A 20,934-nucleotide genomic window follows, 5' to 3' on the forward strand; every position below is an offset into this window, starting at 1 on the left:
TTGAGCAAGAGAAAAACAATGGGGGGTTCAATCATTTCAGTAAATAAAGTTCTGGACAGAACTGCTGCTGCTGTCGGCGTGTCTAAGAACAGCATAGGGGGAAAATAGGGGAAAAATATAATGTGGTGGAAATAAATCAATGCGAGGCTTCAAAATTGGAAACCTCAGGAAAGAAGAGGAATATCAGTAAATGTGTGACAAATTTAGATACCTTTCAGCAAGACGCTATTCGTCGCCATATTTACTCTTATTATAGGAGGTAAGATCATCCCACTGTTGGGAAACTGTGCGTTCCGTTGAAAGATTCGGGACTTTTTCAAAGTGGGAAAACATCTTTAAGGACAATCATAAAATCTCTGGGATTCTCATACAAGAAAAATGCATTTCTTCATGGTGATGTAGATTCCTCAGGGAAATTACGAAGCCCAATTTTATCTTATGTTATATAACTGATGTAACTGACTTGTCTTATCTTTCTATTAGCCATATTTTAAACAAATGCATATAATATAAAGTATGGAGGCATATGGGGATGTGGAGGTAGGGCTCCACACATTCTCGACCTCGACCTAGGCCATATTATGGAGATGATGTGGTTCACCGACCGCCTTTACCCCAGGTTTGCTCCAGTTACTCACTTGGGCTCAGTCGACCCCGGAGCCGCTCGGGATATTTGAAAAAGTTCCACAAACCACCGTGGGTCTCCCACGTGGTCAGACGGCCCACCAACTGGGCTTTTGTGCACTTCAGTTGCGGTATAATTGAAAGATGGGCAGACTAACGGCGACATCGGATAGAAATTGCTATTGCAAGTGTATATATTCAATATTTTCAGAATGGATTGAAAAGGTAACCTGTAAACAAAGCTCGTTTCGTTAATTCGTTCATGTTGTAAGGGAGATGGAAATGATGAGAGAAAACAATAACACATTCATCATTGTTGTCATCATTGTTTTTCCGTTTTCCTCGAAAAACAATAACACATTTCTTCATCATTGTTGTTCCTTTTCATAACACGTTTTCCTCGACACAGCGTCAGACTGCGTACCGTGCCGTACCGCACGATATGGCAACACCGTGATGCGTGTTCCTTCAGCTCTCAATACCCAACTAATTTTGCGGCAGGTTTAGTAATCGATGAGAAAACCTTTGAATTACATTCCCTCCGCAACCCAAGTACAGCGAGTATTTAACTCTATCAATGTAATTTATAATTTGTCAAAATCTGAATGTTATTTATGTAAAAGTAACAAGGGATGGAAGGAGAGTATTGTGTGTTACTTATATACTGCTGGACAATGAAAACCGGACACTTTAATATTTGACATCTGAATTGCAATAACAGCTCGCAGATATATTACAGAATGTTCGGCAGATCATGTAGTACCATATGCACCATTCATAGGCTCGGACTTTGTTTATGCATTCGTACTTAATTGAGTTCCTGCAACATTTAGTTAGCCCTTGTACCAGAGCTTTTATCGACCCATTGCGTTATCACAAAAAATGCAAGTGTCCGGTTTTTTTTGTCCAGCAGTATATATTATATCCTCCGAACTAAAGAAGAACTTTAAAAAACAACACTGCCAAGAATTTTATCGGTCCACACAGCTTCCTTAGTTCCTTAGAAATGGAAGGTCGTTGGGGGGAAGGGGAGAATACTCTATGGGTAACCGAATGTCGTAGAATTGACCATAGGCTAAGTGATATATTGGGGTACAGTTCCCGCCACTGTCGTCTGCAGGTTGTTGTTGCCGGACCTATGTCTACATGGCGAATGACCATGCTGTTGCACAAGCCCTTTGAAAGGACAAGCAAGTAATATCAAAGCCCTTAAAGGGCAGATGGTTATCCTTTGGTCATATGATATATCTGCCCCCTAAGTGGCGGTTGCCTTCCCCCTCTTCTACACTGTGAAGTGTTCAAATTCCCCTCGCAAGAGGAAAGACGAGCTCTGGCTGAAGCACATGCTTTCTCCAGCGCTCATGTCAGTGAACCGAAGTACTCACGTGACATCTGCCAAGGTCTTCCAGCAGGCGACAGACCTCGCCGCAGGAAATGTAGCAGGATAAACCTTCTGAGGTGTACCTGCAACCTGAAACTTTGGCAGCGGTCGGCGGGACTGGAGGCGAAGGGTTAGTGGGGAGTAGGAAATAAATGTTCGGACTCACCTTTCAGCGGTCACGTGGTCACAATGGGCGCTGGAGAAGCTCCTCTTTCGGTGGGACCGTGGGTAGAGAAAGGCAAGAGAAAAAAAAGAGGTAGCATATGAACTTAAGCTTCGACAAGTCATTAACTATTTCGATTTTAAATTATTAAACCTTTTAGATCACAAAGATAGACTCTCGCTACTTCTCACCGAACGTCACTGAATCCGAAGCCATCCCCGATGGAGCAGTGAAAACGTTGTCGCCTTGTGACCAAGAGGTCACGGGTTCGATACCCGGTAAGGACACATAGTGGTTCGAAACGCACTTTAAACTGTAACTCCTGTCCGATTAGTCTTTCTGTGCATAAAGTGGACTCAAGTCAAAGACTGAAACTCACTGGATGCTTTTAAACCCAAACATTAAGTGGAATTTCAGATATGGTATTTTTTAAGTCACCTTAAAGAAAACGAAATTTACAATCACGACGAATTAAGAAAAATACAATACCTCGTCATCATTTACATTGTGTTCTACACACAATACAATTTCAAGTCACAGTGATACATCAACAAGCTTTCAGTAACTGTACGAAATGATATTGAAATTAGTATTTGCAGACAAATGTAGCAGCATCTACAGATTCATTTGAGCCTAAAAATATGAACCAATCTGACGCAACAGATATTTGAAGGTCAAGTCCTGACAATCTTGTTTTCATTGAGTGACGGGTAGTCAACGAATCGAATCCCATCACTGCTTTTTCTGGCTTTCGAACCTGAAGTCCTCCCATAATGCGACCCAAATGTGTTCGCAACACTGAAAATTTGCAGTTCTTACTGCTGATTGAATCCGTGACAATTTGCACCATAGGCACGAGAGCTGACTATTGAAGTAAATGGAGGCCCAGGGAGATGGTCGAATTGTCTGCTCCGTTTACTTTTGTTCCCTATCAGTTTTAGCTGAAAAGTGTCCAAGTGTCTCGCTAGTCTTTTCTACATGAGCAACTGTGCTGCTACCGCGCTTCTTCTGCTTTACGCTTACCTCTCTGAAATCGCTGTCAAAACTAATAGAGCACTGCATAGAGTAGGCACGGTAGTAACGCGGCATCTGTCATTCAAGTGACAAGAAAACACAGTCTCTACACGATGGGCACATGATCACAGCACCGCATAAACATGATGGAAGCATGATCAGAACACAGTCTGAACTGGAGATAGCAAAATCCGGATACATTTTTATCCGGATATCGTATAAGTCTCTACTTGGATTTCAAATATCCGCACATCGGATATTCTGATATCCGAATATGCGAATTATCCGGATATCTGAAATGTCCGGATTATGTGGTTATCCGAATTATTCGGCTATCTGCTGGCTATCCACATATTATTTTATTCGTTAGTTTCGTATTTCACTCGACGGATTTTCTACAAATCCTTCATCAAATCTGTACTATCTGGATATTCGGATATCCGGAGGATTGTCCGTTATATTTGAAACTGATATCGCATAATTTGAAATCCGGATACCCGTTATTCGGATATTGTGGTCATTCCTGGTCTGAACAGGATAGAAACAGGATCATAACACAATATGAACCCTAGGGAAACATGATCACATCACAGTAACTGGCAATAAGAGCGTAAGTGCCATGTTACGTGAAGATCTATTGAAACATCTTTAGAACGAGCAAGAAAAGTCTTGAACCATGCGACCACATATTCTTCCTCCCGGCTTCTCTTTGAGAGAAAAGCTTTCTCCTTGGCAACAAATCTCATTGTTCTCGACCACTGCTGAGCGCGTTGCCTACGTACCAGGATGATGGCTGTAAAAATGTCTTCGTTCGACAAAGATAATGAAGCCTCGTCCGTCCAACTTATTGTTTTGCCAAACAAAGGAAAGCTTTCTGGATGGAGATATACAAGCCCTTTGTCTTCCCTCCCTTTCTTTTCGCTTCCTGTCCCTTCCCCTTACGTTTTTCTTCCTTCTGTTCTTAACCGGAGCTTGTTTTCTTCGGAACGACGAAAAAATGACAATGACGAGCCAATATGAAGCGAAGCAGAATAAGGTAATTCGTTGAATCTAATCGTTTGTACTGATGTGCCTGTTTCAAAGAGACGGACCAGGTAAAATTTGTTATATCTTTCATGCGAACGGATCTGAAAGATTGGAAAGTTGTTTAAGAGTTCAGCTAGTTTCAGCAAAGCTTGGACGCGTGCCCAACCGAGCCTCTTTGGCGGAGTGCTTAGCATGGCGGACTATGAAGACAAGGGTTCTGAGGTCGAATCACCGACATGTCTCTCTTATTTCTTACTTCATCTGTGAGTAGTGTACTCACTACTCCTTCTGTATTATTTTGCGTCTGTGTTCTGCAACGTTTTGACCAATCTAGACGATGAAGATGAACAATTATTAGATAAAATTTATAAATCGATACTCATACCTAGGATGTGACTCGAATCTGGGAAATTCGTTGGATTTCATAGATAACTTATCTTTGTATAATGGGAATATTACATGCACATTAGGAGAATGGGCTAATATGCTTTGAGTAGTAGTAAGATCCGTCTGTAACGATCATGCCAGTGCCTACCTACACTGTATGACGCAATTGTAAGAACTCATGGTTAACTACCAACCTGTATGTTGAACTCTTTCATGACAAAATTGATCATCTAGAATGCTTTTTGATATCGACACGGACATGGATGTGACAACTGGTAAGTTTGTTCATAATTGACTTTGCTATGTTTAAACATATTGGAGTTGATATGTAATGTTGATCGTGTGTTTTGTTTTTCTGAATAGGAAGATTAAAATAAGAACTGTGTTGTATGTGTGTTATTTGGAAATGACTTGCCATATGTGTGTGGGAATCCAACACGAACTGATGAAGTAAAACTCATCTGTTTTCTTACATGTATAGGAGATAGTGTAAATTAAGGTGTTGTGCTCCCCGCCTTAAAAAACTGAGTTCTTTTAACTGTTATCAACCTTATGACCTTTACACACAAGTTAGTAGGTGCGTGTCATGTTATTTTTATGAAAGAGTTATTAGTTATAAACCAAGCAAAAATTACATTAGTTTTTCGGAACATATAATGCTTTCTTCTTCACACTTGAGAAAATTTCATTCTCCCTTCTTCATACATCAGAACATTTCTGCCTCTCTTCTTCATACCTTAGAACATTTCTGCCTCTCTTCTTCATACTTTAGAACATTTTATTCTCTATTCCTTCAATCTTCAGAACATTTCATTCTCTGATTTTCATTCTTCAGAACATTTCATTCTCTCTTCTTCATACTTCATTTCATTCTATCTTCTTCATACTTCAGAACATTTCATTCTTTCTTCTTCATACATCAGAACATTTCATCCTCTCTTCTTTATACTTCAAAACATTTCATTTTTTCTTCATTATTCAGAACATTTCATTCTCTCTTCATTCTTCAGAACATTTCATTATCTCTTTTTTCATTCTTCATAACAATTCATTCTCTCTTCTTCATTCTTCAGAATATTTCATTTTCTCTTCTTCATACTTCAGAACATTTCAGTCTCTCTTTTCCATACTTCTTTTGTTAAAAATCAGAAAGATAGTAATTGCAATTGAATTATAAGTGTGTGAACAAAATGACCTGAAACATAACGAAAAAGGGAGAGTCTCAAGTTGTAAAACCGTAGATGTTTAGATACGTACTCCAAAAATTTCTATCACCATATTATTTCGATTTGTTGTTGACAATGCAACGTTAAGGAATAGAAACCACCCCATGTAAGGGATGCAAAATAAAAGTGAATAGTAATAGCTATACACTATTTATATTTTCTTATTTTACGTAGTATTTCTGCCACCTTTGGCCTATTATGGCTATAACTAACAATGAATAGATTAAAATGAGGGAACACCCACGTTCAGGACAGTATTCAAACCTTCATCTTCAAGTTTTATTCTTCCACATTTTTCGAAACTTGACTCTACAAATAAAAATATATCGTTTTGAATATGTTATCGAGTGTTGGCAATTAGTAATGGGTAATTTAAGCAATAATTTGTCTCTTCTTTTCAGCGTGGACGCCAGAGGACGGGAGTTCGTTAATGCGGAAAGATGGTCGGACGAAAGGGTACTCGGTACTAGGGCGTACTTCATGCCTAACAAACAACCGGCAGAGCTGATTATAGAGAAGATTCAGCTGGAAGATGAGGGTGTGTACAGGTGCAGAGTTGACTTCAAGTTAGCTCAAACTCGGGACAGCAAGGTCAACGTAACCGTCATAGGTAAGTGTATTGCTTTATTTCCTTTATTTTCATTTCCTGAAATGTATTTCAGTTGGAATACAACCTTTGTCTGGTCTCTAGACTGGTAATACAAATACGAAATTTTGCCCTCACCAATTATTTGTCCTGGATACCTTCAGAGCAGTCCCCTCTGGACTTGACACACATCTGCCAACGTGTCTGTAGGTTCTGGTAGCATGCAGAGAAAGCCTCTTCTCGGATGCTGCGTAGCTCAGATGTCGATTCTGCCTGGATAGTTGCAACGTGTCTATGCCATTCCTCCTTCAGTGCCCTTTTCAATTGTGCAAAGAGGAACATATCACACGGAGACATATCAGGGGAGTATGAAGGGTGTGGAAGAGCCGTAATTTTGTGTTTTGCTATAAATTCCTGGACAGACACAGCGTTGTGTGGTCGCGCGTTGTCACGTAAGATAAACCATTGTAATTTGTTCCAAAATGAGAGTTTCTTGTTCTATGACACTCGCAAGTTATATTGATACATTTGATCCGTGTGTCCACATCTCTATTGTTTTAAACGATGTTTCCACAACTGTTGACCTCCGGACTTTCATGTGCCTATGTGTGTGACTGTGCGTGAGTCTGATTTGATTTATTTTCCTTCCCGTTTCTGCCAATTTTGGCTCATTTCGAAGATGAAGATGAATGGTGATGAGATGAAATAGATGAAGGGAGAATCACAAGCAGATATAGATAGCATACAACACAAATCCACTACAGGATTATACTGACCATGGGTTCAAACACCAGAACATCGTTAGTCTGAAAAATTGAGTCCAGAGTGTACTACGTGGAGGTGAGGTTGACATCTGAGTGGCTTGAGAAAGGGTCTGTCACCCATTACATACCGTGTGTATGTGTGTGTACATACATAAATGCATATATATATATATATATACAGTATATACACATACATACATACATAACACACACACACACACACACAAACACACACACACACACACACACACACACACACACACACAAAACACACACAGTGCGTGGAGTGACTGCCCATGAATAAATTCATATTATATATAATGGGCGAACATGTACAAATGTACGGTTCCCTATTCCACACGAAACTTGGCGCGAGGGAATAATTATCCATTCCATGTTAACAGAGCGATGTTGGGAATGTAAATTTCCCACAAAATAGATTTTCGATGCACGCTTTATATGGGAACACACAAGTGCTGCCGAAGCTGCTCGTGCAAAATGGTATAATTTTCTATGCAGACTTACTGGCTGTGGATTTGCCGGCTATACACAATTTCCACAATGCTTACACGAGAAGCTGGGTTGCCATTGATGCCCACGTATGCTAATATGTCGCTTCCTCCTTATCCTGTCCGTATTCTGGATGTTGCTGGTCCATATCCCACGATTCAGTGCTAGCAGCGAACGTGCTCGTAGCGAACAAGTTCTCTTAGCGAACATCGGAAAGAATGGATTTGCAGGTGCGTGCGGTTAGCGAATACACAAACTTTATCTGTCTGGTTTGTCCTTGAAAGTCGTCAACATGCAAGTGTTGCCAGTGATACCTTATAAACATTTTGTGTTTGAAATTAGCTAAATGAAGGATTCTCAACAATTTAGGTTAACTACATGAAAGTTTTTGTTAAAATATTGATATATATTATATCTTCCTTAAATTAGCTTGGGATTTCCGTTACGAAGCCGTAGCTACGATTCTCGAGCTGAAGAAACATTATATTTTACATTATATTTTATGTATTATACAATAAATGAATGAATCACCACTGATCAGATACAAAGAAGAATATAAAAGAGGGCTTGCCTAAAACACGTACGCAAGACGAATAAAAAATATTGGTGCCGTGTCCACTGAAGTAAACGTACCTTTAATTCTTCCTGGAAGATCGTATTAACCAGGTGCCTGCAGTCTCGTATCATTCATTCATTTACTGGGTTTGTGTGAGTGTAAGTTTCGTCCCTTAGGACATGCCTTTTACAGATGTGTGTGTAATGATTTTGCAGGTTTGTGAGGTTTTGAGTTGTTTGATGTGCTCCCTTCAGCAACTGCTACAGAAGGGGAAAGATGATAAGGATGGATTTAAGTGCCCCTCTTCATGTCTGAAGCCAGGTGTGGGGAAGTTTTCCTTCCCCAGGATGGCTCTTTTTTATTTAGCCAGGTAATTAGGTTGGGTGTTTTCTTCCTTGGAGGACTAGGTTTAGCGTATGGTAAAATGATATTAAAGGTGCAATATTTGGGTACAATACAATGGTACAGGTAACATGTATACAATGGGAGTTACAGGATACAACAAGAATAGGAAATAACAGGATACAATGAAATCAATTTTACAGGAATAGGAAAATAACAGGGTACAATGAAAACAATTTTACAGGAGTACAATTGTAAATGATAGGAGACACTACAATATTTTAGGTATACATTGGAGTTACAGGATAAGAACATTATAGGTATGCAATAGGGTACATATTCATGGGTATTATAGTGGTTTCATGTGAGGGTACATAATGGGCTAGGTTTTGGGGTAAGAAGTAAAATGATTGTTTGGCAGTGTTTTCAGTCGAGGAGTGTGTGCAGTCTGGCAGTGTTTTCCATCAAATAGTGTATTCAGTCAGGCTGTCGATTTCGTGGGTCATCTGGTCGTGGTGTTCGGTGTTTCCACCGGAGGATGGGGGTTCGTCCTATGCTGCGTACAGCTGGATTTGTATGATTTGGTAGGACTGTCCAGAAGATCTGTGTCAGTCTTGTTGATACTTGCCTCAGAATCGAGATGTCCAGATCGTCATGCAGCTGGGTGATTCTGATGCCATCTATCAGCCGGTATCCGCAGATGGTGCGCGCAGCTCGGTTTTGCACTGTCTGCAACCTCTGGAAGTGAGTCTCTGCCACTTGGTGCCACACTGGTACCGCATATAGGAGTAGGGGTTGGATACAGGCCTTATAGATGTGGAGACGAGTTTCCATGCTTAAGGCGTACGCCCTGAGGACAGCATATAGTGTAGAGAGTCTGGTCGTGGCTCGCTGGTGCACGTCTTCCACATGTCTTGCAAATGTTAGCCTGCGGTCAAGGGTGACTCCAGGTATTTGTCTCCATCTTTGTGAGGGATGTCTTCTCCAAGAAATTGTAGTTGCTGCTCTTCTTTGTGAAACCGCGTTCCAAAGATTTCGGCCTCACTCTTTGCTGGATTTGGCTGCATTGCATTGTCCAGTCTTCGTACTCCTGCAGTTGGTCCCTCATCCTACGGTAGCACTCATCCAGGTTCTTATGCTTGGCTATGTACGCGGTGTCGTCTGCAAACACCGCTGGGAAGATGTCTCGCCTAGCTGGTATGTCCGCAGTGTAGATGGCATATAGGAGTGGTCCTAGCACTGAGCCCTGTGGTACCCCTGCTCTGATGACTCTCGGCTCTGAGGTGGTTCCTTTATGCTTTACGATGAAGCTTCGATGGCGCAGATATGTGTCGATTATCTTCACGTAGCAGTCCGTTAAGCGATAGTCCTGGAACCTATAGATGAGGCCTTCGTGCCATACTTTGTCAAAAGCACTTTTGACATCCAGGAAGACTTCAAAGACGTAGTGCTTTCTGTTATTCATAGCGGTCATGTGCTCCACAACTCGGGTAAGCTGAGTCGTGGTGCTATGTTCCGGTCGAAATCCAAACTGGAAGGTCGGCAGAAGGTTTCTCTCCACTGTTATTTCCTGGATTCTTTTGTGTATGGCCCTTTCACACACCTTGCTCATATGCGTAAGGAGGCTGATCGGGCGATAGTTTGCTGGTTCTCTCTGGTTCTCCCTAGGTTTGGGAATCATGTTTATGGCTGACGTCTTCCACTGTGATGGGTAGTGGGCTGTTATCATTATGGCATTTACTATACGTGTGAGAAGTACTATCGCTTTCAGGGGTGTCCTCTTGAGTGCTAGGAGTGGCAGTCCATCTAGTCCTGGTGCTTTCTTCGAACCACGTCGGCGGATGTATCCGTGGATCTCTCTGGGGTTGACTAGTCTAGGCTGCTCTTCTATCGGTGTTTCCTTCATCCGTTGGAAAGTGGCTGCAATCCTTCTAAAGTTTGGCCAAGGCGGGGGTGGCAGTGGATTTGGAGCAAACAATTTCCTCAGGTGTATGGTAAAGATGTTGGCGTGTTCTTCTGGTTCCACCACTAGTCCGGTCGGCCCCTGGAGCACTGTGGTCTAGGAGGCGATCTTAGGTCTAGTGGCTTTCCTCACAACTTTCCAATAGTCTCCTCGCTTCAGGTCCATGTCTGCGAAGACTTGTTCCCAGTTCTCGGTTGCGTTTCGGTGGAGTCTTTGTTTGACCTTTCTTGTCATATCGTTGTATGTAGTTTCTACGGCTGGGTCCCTTGTCTCCTTCCAGCGTTTCCTTAGCCTGTGTTTTGTTGCAATGAGGAGGTTCAGTAGTGCGTCGGTGTCTGTGTTATTTTCGGGCTGGTAGTTGTCGGCTTCTTGTCTCGGTAGTCTGGCGTAACGCATTGCATCCTTCATGTTGGTGGTAAGGTTTGTAACAGCATCGTCAATTTTCCTCGGTGTTCGAAGGGGAACTGTTGGAATGACCAGCTGGTTTAGATGTTGGGTGTAGTAGTCCCAGTTGGTGTCCGGTAGGGTCCGTTTTCCCGCTGTATGCGTGATAGCCCGATGTGACACTACAAAGTGGACAAAGGCATGGTCCGATTTGAGTGCCACATCGGCGTATGGTGGGACCAGTATGCCGCATCCGGCGTGCAGTACATGCAGTACATCTGGTAGTCCTCCGTTGTGCGGGAAATGCGTCGGGTCCAGCGGTGCTGCTTTACTTAGGTCTGTCAGCGGTAATATTCTTTCCAACTCGTTCCCTGCGGCATTGTTGACTCGGGAGTTCCAGGTGCGGTGCTTAGCATTTAGGTCCTCTGTAATGATGACATGGTTTCCAAGGGCCTCCAGTGTCCTTATATCTGCTCATTCATAGGGTTGTCAGGCTGCTTATAGCAGGAGACAATTACAAGTGGGGAACTCGGCGTGAGGACCCTTATCGCAATTGCCTAAATTTCCTGCAGCGCTGGGATATGTATTTCCTCTGTGGGGAAACACCTCTTAACTAAGATGGCCACTCCTCCTCCTCTGGCGTGGATTCTGTCCCTTCTATACTTAGCATAGTTCCGCAGCTGGAATGTGTTGCGTGGTTTCAGGAAACTTTCCTGCAGGCATAACACGTCGGTCTGGTGGACTTGTAGGTAGTGCTGCAGTTCAAGTCTCTGGTCTTTTATGCCTTGTTCATTGAAGGATGCAATGCGTAGCTGTCTGTGGATTGTAGTTATAGTTTTAGTTGAGGCAGCCATCATTGTGGAGGTCAGCAATCATTATGGTGAGGACCGTCATCTTCTCCAGACTGTCTCTCGCGTTTTTTTTTTACTGTGGTGCTGCTTTGAAGATGTGTGGGATGGTTCTTCTCAGTTTGGCTCCACACACCTTTCTCATGAAGGCTGTCAGTATGTCGTCAGAGTCCGTGTTCTGGTATTGTCTCCTTGGTACATTGTTGTTATTGTAGTTCATTGGATGTGCCTGTGGTCTTGGGTGCTGCATGTCTCTTCTGTTTGGTGGGTTTGTATGGTCCACTGGTTGTCGCTGCTGAGGTTGGTCTTGTCTTTCTATCCGTTCCCTTGGCTCTGGCTGTGTGTCTGGCCGTCGTGGTGTCTCTTGATATCCGTTGTCTGGCGTCTGGTGCCGGCTTGGATTTTGCTGGTTGTTAGTGATGTTGCTTCTTGCTGCGGCAGTAAACGATTTTCCCCTGAGAACCCTTTCGAAGAGTCTGCAACCTCTGTAGTTTGCAGGGTGCGCCTCCCCGCAGTTGACGCACTTGCAGGGGTTCGTCCTGTTTGGCTTATTGCAGTCAACGGCCATGTGGCTTCCAGCACACCTCACACATCTTGGGGTTGTCTGACAGGTTGCAGCTACGTGTCCCAGGCGCTGGCACCGGAAGCATTGCAGGATGCCACATCCTCGTGTAACGTACAGCTCATTGTGCTGCATAAAAGGGCGTTGCCTCTAAGGAAGTGAAAAAAAAACAGAACTCAAGCAGGAAGTAAGGACTTACGTCACATACACTTGTCTCATCCTTGACGCGTGTGATAAAGATAAGGCCCTTCCTCCCCCCTTCTTCTTAGTCAAGGGCAAGGTTACCGTAAAGGCGACCAACAGGAAGTTGAGGTGGTTTAGTAAAAATAAACAAGGCCAAGACCTTGGCCCTGACGACAGGCCTAAAGGCACCCTAACCACAAGAAAACCTCCGTCAGGGCCAGCAAGGCCAAATGGACAGATTACGAAAATAGCCACAAGGTTGGGAGCACTAAGAGCTGGGTTGAGGACGAAGACAAGGTCGTATTGTGAATATATACTTCTTGCAAAACGAGATTCGGGTCTGTGTCCTGCCGACTTGTGTGACGAAGAGAGGCCGCCCTGCCTGACGCCGCTGCTATCTTGGAGGGTAAGACCCATTTTTACTAAGTGGTCTCTCCACTTAGAACTTGCCTATTAGCTATAATCAGGATATGGCCATGAAGCTAGCAATCAGTACTTAGGTACTATAGTGTAGGTCTAAGATAATAAACATATGTCATGACACGAAACAATGCCTTTTCAGTTGAAGAGTTAGTGTTAAGTTCTTAGTTATTAGGAACCCCACGCAATAGCGTTACACTCGGTAGGTTTCAACCACAATGTGATGGTCGAGTAGCCATGTCTCATGGTAAAAGTCCCCGGATCCCTGTCCCCAGTTTATGGTGACGAGGAAGAGCGGCGTGGGTATCCTTGACTGTCCTGGCTTCCCACGTCTGGTCAGTTGTCTAACGGCTGCAACAGGATACTGAATTTCCTGAACAGCCTCGTAGATTTCCTGCGGAGAGGTGTCGTAAGGTAGCCCCCTGATGGCAGTCTCGTATCAATCCTTGCTTTCGTTTTGAACGCAGTGGGCTGAGCTTAAGTTTGTCTGCGTAAGATGTCCGTATTTACTTCAACCAATGACTTAACAGACAGAAGAACATCGCATCGGCTGCTGCAAGCGCACGCGGGCTGGAAGGAGCATGGAAGTAGGCTCCAACTACAAACGAAAACTCGAGGTTTACTTTACACTTAAATACTACAAAACAAACTATTACTAGCTTTATTTGCTTATGAAATATTATTTCTTCAGGTTTTCTGTCGCTTCTGTTAGTACAGCCGTGTGTTGAGCAGGCACCATTGTTTCCTAAATTTTATTCACAAAATTACATGCTTTCTTACAGCGTCTTCGAATGTTTTGGTCTGACTTCTCCGGTTTTGTCACATGATCCGGCTTCAGGAAAATCGCGCTAGGCTTACTCCTCCCTCTTTATACCTCCATGGTATTAACAGAAACAGAAAGATCCTCTCTCGCCCATTTCCTACAATGTTCAGCTCTTTTCTTTACTTCTATTTCGGTTGAATTAGTATCAAAACACTCTTTCTTCTTCTTTTTCTATCTTGCCCAACCCAGCCTAACTTAAATTAACCTAGCGTCACTAATGACGTCACCTCAGCCAGTCGGACACGGCAGGCAATCGGACTACAGCAATCACTACCTTCCATTTCAGCAATATTTGGTTCGTGCAAATGTACGTTTAAACTTTCCTCAAGTAGAACTCCGTCTTTTGTCTTCAGTGACCCCTTACACTTAATTTTCTTCTCTTTCATACATAGCATGTCACCACGCCTTTCGCCTCGCGTACTCTTCGATACTGGTAACCATCGTAAACCAAACACAAATACCCGTGCTTCGTTTTAATGAATTCTATTTCACTCATCTTGCTGGTTTCACAGTCGATTAAAGAATGATCAGGGGTGAGTTAGGTCAGGTCAAGAGGCACCAGCCAAAGAGGTGTTTCTCCACGCAAGTTGGCTTTTCACTGGCAACACTTGCATGCTGACCAGTTTCAGGAACAAGTAAGACAGGACAAGTTTGCGTGTTCGCTAACAGCACGCACTTACAAATCCTTCCGTAACTGTGTTCGCTAAGATCACGTGTTCGATATGAACACGTTCGCTAACAGCACGGCACCTATCCCACCAAGACACAGCTATCCATTCGCTTACAATGAATATTAATGAGAGCATTTGTTTCTTCAGAGCCTAAAATTATTTAATTTGCTGACTGTTTCAACGGACTGCACATACACATCATCTTCAAGAGTCAAGAATACAAAGATATGTAATGCATTTTACTAAACAAAGGCAACAATGGCAACAATATTAAAATAACTAAAACTCAAGACCCTGTGTTTTTAAAAGCAGCCAGTAAACAATTAATTTTAAAGTGATTGTTGGTCTTCAATTTATCTGTAATATATAAGCATTATACAAACACATAGGCATACACATGGAAATTCTTATACATATAGTTATTGAAGAATGAATCACATTTGAAATTGTTTTCAAAAGATTTGTTGAACCTAGTGTCTTTTTATTTTTTGTAATTTTCATTGCATTTCATTATATTATTGGCTCTTAAAAATGATGTATGTGTAGTCCGCTGAAACATTCAGCAAATTAAAAAAAAAATCAGTCAATGAAGAAACATAAGTTGTTCTTAATATTTATTTTAAGATCAATGTGGTGATTGTACGGTACGGACCATTTGCAAAGATTTGAAATCCAACTCTGTTTTTCTTCAATTGTTCCAGCTGGGTACTCAAGACACAACATAACATTCATACAATGTACATTCTTTTTGGCATACGAGTTAGGCAAAAATCAAAATCAAGGGGCACTGCACGATCCAAGGGTGTTGAGGTCGATGATAAAGTCTAAGTTGTAGGAATTGTATCTTCTTTACAATGAATCTCTAACAACGGCAATTTTCTCCTGACTATACACGCCATTTGGTATTATTTACAACAGCAGTGGAGCGTGTAATTAAATATACAATTTGTAACAAAAATATTAATTAGTACTTTTTAAGAGAGCTGCATATGGCTGGTAATCTTCTTCTGGGACTTTTTTAATTAGATGTGTGAGCCGACTTGGTTAAGTGGTCTCGCTACCGAAGTTGCCCGGTTCGAATCCCGGTCTGGGCATGTGTGTTGTTTGGAAATGTGGGTGGAAAATATTCTAGTGCTGCAGCGTACGTCGTATCAGATATATAGGAACCAATGTAATTTGACGCCATTTTCATATTTAGGAGGTTTTCGGTGGAAAGGGGGCAGAACCGCCAAAAGTTATTTGTCTCAGTTACTTTCTACTTTTATTCCTTATTTATTTGTTTGCACCGTGTTTACAAAATCTCGCTTCGTACAATGAAGTAGATTTCTCTTCGTACCATTGCTGTTTCAATGGTTTCCTGTACTTAAGGGAATACCCATCCGTGTGACACATCATTATCCCCAATCCCCGTCCTTAAAAGGTTTGTTTACTTCTTCCACGCCCCCCCCCCAGCCCGTTTTCACCCACCAAAGAGAAAAAAAAGAAACTTCATTTCCATCTCACATTTCGCCCATTTAGGAATCCCCCTCCACCTGCCTTCGCCGAGATGAAAGCTAGCGAATATGGAGGGTTGGGGCGCTTTCCACGGCGTTTAATATTCCTCGTAAGCCGGCAAATGAGTTGTTACGGTTATTTGCCAAGAGGTACCTACTTTGGCAAACCCGCTCTGCAAGTACAACGGCGCTGGGATCTTAAAGAGGATGTGTAAGTTCGGTTGCCTACCAGTGATGGTGTAATTGATGCTTCTCGATAGATTGACACCATCAATATTGTAGCTCTTGACTGGTATTCGCGACAGAGTAACGCATTTACCTAGAGTAACTGGGAAAAACATTAATATAGCCCTCATTTGGCACAATAAGGCATTGCATAGTATTGTGTGTGTGTCACAAATACGTAACTATGTAACATTACAGGAATATTACAAAATGTTGCATTAATGTTAAAGATTTGTAATGTAGTAATGGCCGCAAATGTGATATTACGTCCAACATGTTACTGTAATTTGTACTGCAAAGTCATTTGTCATTATCTTATTAGACGTTATATGGCATCACAGTCACGTTTTACTAACGTTACGTAGACAATACATGTATTTGCGGTAACGTTATTTAACATTATAGCTACCGATGTCCGTGGCAGAGTGGTTACGTCACGGCGCTACGACGCCAGCAGTCCAGAATTCGAATCCCGGCATGGGTTTTCTTTGTGATTGTACTTACATCAGTTTTAACAGATTATGACTTATCCTCATCATCAAGATTTGCCAAAGCTGGCAGAAAAGCGAAGCTAAACACAACAAAAAATAAAATCAATTAACATTACAGCTACCATTCTGTAAATTAATATTGTAAATATAAAGTTATCAACAACCTACGTCACTCTCATAAAGAAAAGCAACAATTTTCGATATCTAATATCACTCTTGCCTTGAAGACTGAATCGTTTGAGAGTTAACATCAGTGCAACCTTGATGGGCTGAATTTTTTGAGAGCTAACTCACTCTCATCTTGAGGGACTAGATACTTTTAGGACTGTTGCCGCCTTCATATTTATTAATTGGAGTCACTCTTAATTGGAGTCAAATATATATTGCACTGTAATTGGCGATATTTTGCAGTTTCAGTTATAACTTACTGGTTTATAAATACAACGAATTATAAACCACATTTATGAAGTCATATTAATTAGTTTCAGCACTAACTCCAGATTTCTTTTTTCTCGTGCCCCTTGTTGTTGCTAATAACTGTTTTTTTTTACTTAAAATTCAATTACGAGGTTATGACCACGATTTCGTTGTAAAAACAATAGCTCTTTTTTTGATGGTGTGACTTTTAATTATTATCCTAATATTCATACGTAAAACAGAAACTGCAGAATGTTTTGCAGAATTGCAAAAATACTGAAGCAAACGTTCGCAGAGGACATGTCAATGTTTATGACAAAAATCATTGCACATTTGCGCCACGTTTCGAGGCAAAAGCTTTGTCATAACATTTATTGAATTTGTACACCCAAATTGGGGATTAGTCACCAACTACGTGAAACATGTGTGCGACATATGTGTGACAAAATTGACATGTCGGCCTCGTATTGTTCCAGCGGGTGGAAGCAATGTTTATTTTCGCGCGTACGTGTTCTGTGGGCGATTTTCGATTCTGTTTTGTTTCCTCTCTGTATTTGAGAGGTTTGTCGAGGGGCCTATCGCTGAGCGCTGATTGACGTGTTTGAGGTGCAGATTTTGTTGTGAAGCTATCTGCCTTGAGATTTTGTGCCGATAACATCTGTATCCCGTCTACAGATCAGTAGAATAACAACCATATAAATACAATGTTACCAGTGGAAGTATTCGTTATTGAGCATCACTTGGAGTATAACCTTTTTACAAATTATTACTATTCTCCACCGCAAGAACGTTGTTAATGTAGACAAAACCACGTGACTTCTGAGAAAAAGTTTCATTACTATGTATTAGTTATGGTGTTATTTTCCCTGTGAATGTATTGGTTGTAGTCTTACAGCTCATAATATAACGTTCCACAACTTCAATAATGCAGCTAAGTTTAGTGGTATGACTTTATCACATGTACTATATTCCAACGTGCAAGATTCCTACGCGTCTTCCATTCGAACAGCCAATAGGAATTATCACAAGTGACGTGAATTTGCTTACATTGAATTCGCTATTACGGCAAACAGCGGATGAACCCCTGAGAGTTAAACCAGGTCATTCATTTGGTTTGCCCATTTCATCTTCCGTTCGCTTATCAAATTATTTACGTTAAATTAATCATCAATTTCCACCGCAGTCTCAATAGTTGCTGTGTTAGTTATTGTTGTGTGAACACAAACTGAAATTCAATTCGAATCACAGGTACCACTGCAACTTCTGATCTATACTTACCACTCTACAACAGCACTTACTACCACATCTACATTAGCTGTTGACACCAAACTTAATCAATATTTAACAATACACTTTGTAATACAACTTCATCAACGATTGAAAATGCAACTTTTTCAACGTTTACCAGAGCACTTCATCAACACTTGCTAATGAACTTTATCCACAATTACCAATATAATTCAGTGCCTTATAAAGCAACTCCTCCTAGTATACTGTTACTCACACATCACTTGCTACTACAACAATTACTATTATTTCAACATCAACAAATACAACTACATCACTACAAAGAACATCTTTAAGTTATACATTCTATGCATGTAATTTCAATTCAGTAAGAGCATTTAGCAGTAATTATTATAGGCTAATGGCAATTGCAAGCGAAACTAATACAGGATTGTGAAAATGATTTGCTTGCCTTCTCCCATGGAAAAATGCCTTGCTCTGCTGAAAAAAATCGTACTTGACCTCCCCTTTGAAAATGCCTTGCTTACCCTCATGAAAAAATGCCTTGTTTACCATAATCTCCCTTTAAAAGACCTTGCCTGCCCACACCTTGGAGAAATGCTTTTCTTTCAAAAAATTTCTTGCTGAACTTCCTCCTGGAAAATGTCTTGCTTGTTCGCTTTTTTGGGCAAATTAATGCCTTGCTTGCCCTCCTCCTGGAAAGTGTCTTGCTTGACCTCCTACTGGAAAAATGCCTTTCTTGCCTTCCCTTCGGAAAATGCCTTCTTCCGTTTCCCTTGAAAAAATGGCTTGCTTTCTAACCACCTGTATAATGCCAAGTTTGCCATCCCATAGAAAATGCCTTGCTTGCTCTCTTCTTTAAGAAATATAATGCCTGGCCTGCTGATTCTCTGAAGAAATGCTTCCATTCTTCTCCTTTTATAAACGTCTTGCCCCTGCATTGGAAAAATGCGTTACATTCCCTCCCCTGAAAAAAAAATATGCTTTGCTTGCTCTCTGAAAAAACTCCCGTGAAAACCCTTGGCTATCGTTAGTATCCTGGAGCTTAGGCGTTCCCATGTTTTCCCTCTCATCTCATGACAGCCTACAGCCCAGTGGCTCTAAACGCAACTCCAACTCCTCTTTAAGGCACAGTTGCTTTTGTGGTTGCGGAACTCCAATGACCAGCACTAACCGCTGATGACGTGGCATAATGCGAGGAACGACCCGAAAGGCACGTTCCGGGTCAAAGGCCTTGTCCTCGAATCTCAGTTGCAAATGTCAATTGGATAGAAAGACGGCCACATTTCCTCACGCAGAGCGATGGCGAGCTATTAAGGACGCTTTCCGGCTCGGTTTGCCGGGCGCGAAGTTAATACAGTTGGGTTCACCGGACTCCGAGGATATTTCTCGTTGTAGGACAGGGAGATGCGTGACAGCAATTTGCAAGCAGAGGGATTTTGCGGGGAGCTGAGTACATTTAGGCTTTTGCTTCAGCCTACGGCTTTTATGCCGCACGTTTGAATTTTGGCGAAAGGTGGTAAGTTGCAGGTACCACCGCGTGAGGATCGGTGAGAATTTTGCTAGTAGGAAATGCTGTGCACTCCAATGTATTTTTTCTGGCCTTCTTTGATTGATTTCGTTTATTTTACATCACTCTTCTGCCACTTTTGGCTAATGGGGATGAATAATGATATTATGAATTTGATGAATTGACACTCACAAACACCCACGTTTAGGCTGAGTTGAAACCCGGCTCCTATGGCGTCGTAGCGCGATTTGATAACAACTCCGCCACGGAGGCTAGTCCGGGCCTTCTTGATGGCGTAGTGGTCGTCGCCTAGTATATATCCGATAGAGGCACGTTGCACAGTGGTTCGGATTCCACTGTAAACTGTAGGTCCAGTCCCGATTAGCCTATCTTTGCATAAAGTAGACTTAAAACAACAATGCAATCAATTTAATTTATGCTTTTTGCCCACAATATTGTGAAGAATCACACTATAATTATTGATCGCAGTGTCTGGAAAGGATATGCGGCTCATATACGTCATTCATTGCACAACACAGAGAAATTTCACAGAGTGTAGAGTACAGCAAACCAATCAACTTTTCTTAATAACATTTGCTTGTTAAGGCTTACTTTTGACGCTACGAGCTCTCGAAAAACAGCATTTATCATGTATGCATGCATGCATGAGGTGTAGATTGAAGGTTTCCACTGACAGCGTTATTATTTTTATCGGAAAGCGATACAATTTATAGTTTGCTGTGAGCGCACTGCTGATCTGTCAAGGGAAGGGTCTATATCTAAAGCGTGAAGATTTCTGCAGGTGACAATACTCTTCACTAATATATCAAATTATATCATTGATGATGCATGGGTGCCGAAATACGCATAATTCAAAGGGGAGAGATTACACCCAACTACTTCAATCTACAGGTGTGCCAGATAGCATGATATTGTCTCCGTAGCATTGTTATAACTTTTTGTATGTTATCTGATAGAAGAAACAAATGAAGTTTTCCCGCACGGTTGCATACATACAGGATAGAATATGTCGTTTTTAGAGGGCTCGTAACATCGAAACGAAGACTTAGGAAGCAAAACGTTACTGACAAAAGTTGTTTGTCTTACTGTCCTCTAC

General features: G+C 41.7%; 1 protein-coding gene across 3 annotated transcripts in view; it reads left to right on the plus strand.

Annotated features, from left to right (window-relative positions):
* The window catches only part of side-VII (sidestep VII transmembrane protein), a 716,396-nt gene that overhangs the window by 265,472 nt on the left and 429,990 nt on the right, over positions 1-20,934 (plus strand). For 2 of the 3 annotated variants that reach the window (XM_083119006.1, XM_083119007.1), the window contains exon 3: positions 6,223-6,431. In XM_083119006.1, coding sequence (XP_082975132.1) covers positions 6,223-6,431 — 209 coding nt within the window. Of the gene's footprint in view, positions 1-4,825; positions 4,871-6,222; positions 6,432-20,934 lie in introns of those variants that run through there. The other variant, XM_083119008.1, reaches the window with a different exon arrangement.

The sequence above is a fragment of the Lepisma saccharinum genome, chromosome 3, assembly GCF_977018435.1.
Source record: "Lepisma saccharinum chromosome 3, izLepSacc3.1, whole genome shotgun sequence".
NCBI classification, from domain to species: Eukaryota; Metazoa; Arthropoda; class Insecta; order Zygentoma; family Lepismatidae; genus Lepisma; species Lepisma saccharinum.